General features: G+C 33.8%; 1 protein-coding gene across 1 annotated transcript; it reads right to left on the minus strand.

Annotated features, from left to right (window-relative positions):
- Nucleotides 1-2,401: 2,401 nt before the first annotated feature.
- LOC133329260 (probable cytochrome P450 313a4) lies at nt 2,402-5,327 on the minus strand. Its single transcript, XM_061537752.1, has 8 exons — nt 5,284-5,327; nt 5,005-5,219; nt 3,876-4,073; nt 3,638-3,817; nt 3,432-3,580; nt 3,120-3,278; nt 2,625-3,051; nt 2,402-2,559 (listed from the first exon to the last, which is right to left on the minus strand). Exons 1-8 carry the CDS (start codon nt 5,325-5,327, stop codon nt 2,402-2,404), a joined length of 1,530 nt encoding a protein of 509 aa, XP_061393736.1.
- Nucleotides 5,328-5,766: the final 439 nt, after the last annotated feature.

Here is a 5,766-nt window from a genome sequence, read left to right on the forward strand (position 1 = left end):
GAAATTTTGTCTAGTGCTGGCCTTTTTCCATGCAGAATCAAGGTATACCACATTACCTACACTTGTGTTTACTGAAGAAATGACTAATTTTTTTCCTAAATTTGTGATTATGTGGTGCAATCGCGCATATTATTTGATTTTTAGTTCATACTAATTATTTTAATGCTTTAGTAATAACGATTAAATTACATCCGTAAAACAAAAAAATATTTTTAAACTTCAACCGAAAAAAAGTCAATTTCATGAAAAATTTTATTTTTGGTACTGATTCTCAACGCGATTTAAATAAATTAAACAGGTCATTGCTATCTTATTTTTTTGAGAACAGCAATCTATAGAACATGTTTCAGTTATTCTAAAATTTTCAGTTTACAAAAAAAGTGACTATACCACATTACCAAACTATACCACATTTGCATCACTTCCTCTATTTACATACTTTTGTCCCATTGTAACAAACGAATGGTATGTTTATGGATAGATCTAAGTCGATTCACATTTAGATAAATATCACATATTTTATTTCATCCAATGTCATGTAAATAGTCCTGTTTTTCGTTTGCTTTGTGTCATTGCAAAGTATTGATTATATATTTTGTTGTTGTAATTTTTCTCATTATTCCGACTGAACCTAGATTTCAATGACTGCCGACAGAACAATTTTTGGAAAACACTTAACCAGAAGCGATGCCAAACTATTAATTCAACATAAACTATCACCATCGTCACTCATAAAAATTATCTGAAGGCTTCTTACAAATTAATAATATGGTACCTTTATTATGCATTGACCATGATACAAATAAATTCAATACTTTAATTAAATCCTGTTTAATTAGTATGTCAGCATCCCCTTACCAAATGAAAAAAATCGCTGTTGCAAACATAAATTTAGTGTGGAAAAAAATTATTTGGGGGGGGGGGGGCGGTCCCCCCGGGCTCCCCCCTGCGTACGTCCCTGCTACAGCCCTACTAATTACTTGTCCATATTCCCTTCACCGTGGGTTGTGTTGTGATGTTCGGCTTATAATTGTACCCTAAAGATTAAATAGAAAAAAACACACACACACAAAAGTTTTTAGTGCACTTCATCCCAAAATTATTATCTGATCATCACCGAAAATTATAGGCGTTGTCCTTGATCATAACTGGAACCCCTGTAGTGTGTTAATGGTTTATTAAATAATACGTAATAATTTAATAATACGTAAGCAATTATAAATATTTACGTGTTACTCCCTCATCCGAGTACATACGACAATATAATTGGTATTAATTTAAAGGCCAACCACTCCTCTTCGAAATACTATCAACTTCTCGGTTCTATGTCCTTCAGTAGTAAATATATATGCTATAGAATACAAATTTTGTCATTTTTCACGCAAATGTCAGGGTCCATTTGATCCGCTTAATATTGACCAATCCCCTTCTCCATGTAAAAATTCGTGATGTTTGGCCATAATGGCGGCCTCTGGAGCGACCAGAAAATCTGAAGAATAAAGTTTTTGGTCCATTTCATCCCTTAAATACTAATCGATCTTTACCAAAAACAATAGGGGTCTTCATTGGCCACAACTCATCCTACAAATTTCGTGAAATTGGTCCATAACTGTGGCCTGTATCGTGTTTACAAATTATAATGGACAGACGGACGGACGGACACACATGTCTAAATCGACTCGGTATACTTAAAGCTGGATCTAGGACCAATATTTCGCAGCGTTACAAACTCTTGGGGCTGCACAAAGCTATAATACCCTAACAACATAGTTGTCGGCCCGGCCGAACTTTGGACACCCTCTACCATATGTACCAAAAGGTGGACTTATGCCGACGTTTCTTCAAACCGATCATGTAAACAATAATGTACACCACATACAAGGTTATACCAATTTCCGTACGTTTTGTTCCTATTGGTCAGATTTTGACCAGACAGAACACGTTGTGATTTTTTCACACAAAAATGATTTTCGGTAGTAGGAATGAATAAACTTTTGCCTGTTGATAATAATCCAATTTACTTACTAACAAGTAAAAACGTATTTAAGTTCGGCAGCCGATCTTTTGATACCCTCAACCATGAGGTGTACATTTCAAATACTAATAATAGTTCGGTTCTTTAAATACATGGTGGGTTATGCCATAGTAAAGTTTTGGTAGGAAGATTTAACACCCAATGGCAACCAAATTATAGCAAATTCGTCGCATTCCTCTGAAGATACACGTCATTGGGCGCTTCAAATTTATTCACATTACTTGTTATCTAGCTTAAATCTTATTATAAAAAACTTTAGTACTAAGTTAAAAAAATAAATATTTATTTTTAATAGATAATTATATATACCAAATTTCCATATCCTACCCCTACCCTCGTAGTACAATATTCAATACCTGTCTACATTTATCTATTTTCAATTCTCAAAACGGGAGTATGCTTTAACTTCAGAACAATTGCATAATCAAATTCCAAATCAGCGTATTGAAAGTCGGTGGAAAATTTGAAATTCCTTAATAACTTTGCCAAAGTTACTTTCGTAGACATTAGACCATATTTCCATCCTGTATTATAGGTAAAAAAAGAAATCATTCTAAAAATAAAATTTATTTATTTATTATCCTCCTACCTATACAGTTCCGAATTCCCTTTGTAAAGGGAATAAATGCATACGGATGTTTGCCTTCCATGTTACTAGGCAAAAAATGGTCGGGATCAAACTGGTCAGCGTTGGGTCCCCACAAATTCTTACGTCTATGCGTGGTAAAAATGTTAATTAAAAGGTTTACTCCCGCTGGTATAACTATTCCATTGGATAGCTCGATGTCGTGTGAATTCTCACGACCTACGAAAGGTACAGGAGTCAGTACACGCATAGATTCATTGATAACCATATCCATATAGGTCATATCTTGAGTATTAGCATAGGTCACCTCAAATTCTCCTCCATCTGGAAAAATGGTTAGTAGTTCCTCGTAGACTTTTTGTTGATATTCCGGGAACATTGCAAGCAGAATAAGAACATATCCAATTGTATTAGCCGTCGTCTCGAAAGCCTTCACACAAATTATATAAAACATTTAACATTAACAGTTGAATTGGATTCCTATAGAACATAAATTACCCCGAGAACAATTGTATTTGATTCGTTTTCCACATCCTGCTCTGCAAAGATATTGTTTCTCATAAGTTCAATGGCTTGATCAATAAAAATGTTACTATTCTTTGACTTTCCTTGATTCAAATTAGTGCCATCATTTCCATTTAGTTTGTTGTTTATGAGCTGTAATATAATTTGGTTGTAAATATTACGATCTTTGATACGTATATATGTATATGTATATATATATATATATATTAGGTGGGGATTTTTCATGTGAAGTATAAGGTTTTTCAACTAGGTTACAAATAGAGGATTAAAGTATAGAGTACTCACCTTCCTAATAAACTTGCGATTTTCTTCATTGCTGGAGTGGAATGGCTCGTACACACCCAATAACCTCCGAATCCACTGATAGCCTTTGGTTATAGCACTATTTGATTCAGATCCAAACTCATGGGCGAAATTAACTCCCATTGTTGTTCCTGTAAATACAGCAAAACTTTAATCGCAAAGGAATTAACATGAGAATCTAAACTCACTTATGGCGACATTCAATGTAAAATCCTGCAACAAAGTTACCACATTCTGACATTCATTGATTTCTTTGAACAGATTTACAAGATTATTCACCTCCTCATTGAAGATCGGCATAAAACTCTGTAATATTTTAAAACCAAACGCAGGATTCAAATGTTTCCTGTGAACGCTCCATTCTGGATCTTATTTTGTATCCTGATTAATATATATTTAATGAAGGTTTAATTTGTCTCTGTTTACCTTTGGAAGAAAATAATCCTTTACCAACACCTATGGCAATCGATTTATAGAAGTCATTTTTATTTGTACAGCAAGGCGATGTTAATATATCACGGATAATATCCGGTTCGCTTATAAGCAATATCGGATATGTAAGCATCCATACATACCTCAATGGGCCAAATGTTTCAGTGTATTTGTGTACCGCTTCCAAGGGTTCTTGAGAAATATGTGAAAGTTTAAAAAAATGTGAGCGAAATTGTAATATTAATTCAAAAAAAATAAATAAATAAGTATGGACAATTTTATCATTCTTCAAGCAGGTATACTAAATCAAACAGTTGTTCGATGTATATCGATAGGACCTATACCGTCCCAATATGGGAGATATATCCAAACCTGCACCGATTTCAACAAAACTTTACACACGTTACACCACACAAACTTTAGTACGAAGTGGAAAATTTTGTGTCAATCGGCCATCGTTGGGTCCATGGTTCACCATTTACTTAAAATTGGACGAAACTATATATGGAAGCTATATGTAAATCTGAACTGAGTCCAACAAAACTTGACCCACGTTATACTATAGTAACTTCAGTACGTTGTTCAAAATTTTGTGGCTATCAGCCTATCTTTGAGTCTTTGGTGCACCATTTATAAAAAATATTTACTTAATATGGAAGCTTATATATGGGAGCTATATGTAAATCCGAAACGGGTTTTCCCAATTTCAAATTCATGCCAAATTTCATCCAATTCGGATCATTAATGTGAACTGAACATTGTTTACAATTTAACATGGACAGACAGTCAGACGGGCAAAAGTGATTCTATTCTTATTCTCAAAGGAACCATGGGTCTATCATAATACCCTGTATCACAGTGTGGTGAAGGGTATAAAAATAGACAGATATCTTTTATTTTGCGAAAAACCCGATAAGCATTTGTATGGGCACATTTATGCGTGAGACATTCAAAACACGTCATATCAAATGACTGTTATACTTTTTTTTGGTCGCCAGACCTTAATAGATATTTTTATATTTTGAAAATTTTTTAATACGCTTATATTACGTTCGTATAAAATTTACTTCTCCGAAATTTTAAATTACAGCAACTCCTTCATATAAGAAATTTTTGAACAAACCATATTTAGCTAACTCAAGCGCCACACCAACAAGGGGATAACCCATCCGTCCTGGTAGTTTAAATATTAAGGCGTAGTACTTTCGCCGTGTCCACAACCAGTACAGCCACGCACACACAAATAGCACAACACAAAAATATACAAAAATTACATTTTCCAACCGATTGAAGCGCACGTCTTTGACGATTGAACCTCCGCGTACTATTAAATGTTTACTGTAGAATAGTCACACCTTTATATCTACTAAGGGGTAATTGTTGTAATAGCCATGATAACTACAGTATAATAAATTCGATGAAGGGCTTAACACGAGCTGTGACCATATGGGCACACTCATAAGACGATCAATAAACCATCTGGTGTGAACTACTGAAACGCTGAAAGTTTCGTCCTTAATTGGAAAAAAATAATTACAGCACTATTCGGGTTAAAGTCAATTTTAGTTAAAATTGAAAACGTTAACCTCTATTGTTACTTCATACGAATTGTTTTCTATTTGAACAATCTCTTACATATTTCGTTTGATAACTTTATTAAGACAGAAGTTGCCCTTTTGGATTTTTATATTCTCTTCGGCAATTAATATTGAAATTGAAACACTTTGTTGCAAAATGTATTCACGATAATCTGAATTATTTTTATTGATGATAATTGCTTGATATAAACTATATTTATAAAATTAAATGAAAAATGCTTTAAGTTCGCCCGGGCTGAACTACTTCTTTTCAAGTAACCGGCAGTACACCTTAGTAGTTATGCCCG

The sequence above is a fragment of the Musca vetustissima genome, unplaced genomic scaffold, assembly GCF_032173495.1.
Source record: "Musca vetustissima isolate MV318-11 ecotype Yass unplaced genomic scaffold, APGP_CSIRO_Mvet_v1 utg38550, whole genome shotgun sequence".
Classification (NCBI taxonomy): domain Eukaryota; kingdom Metazoa; phylum Arthropoda; class Insecta; order Diptera; family Muscidae; genus Musca; species Musca vetustissima.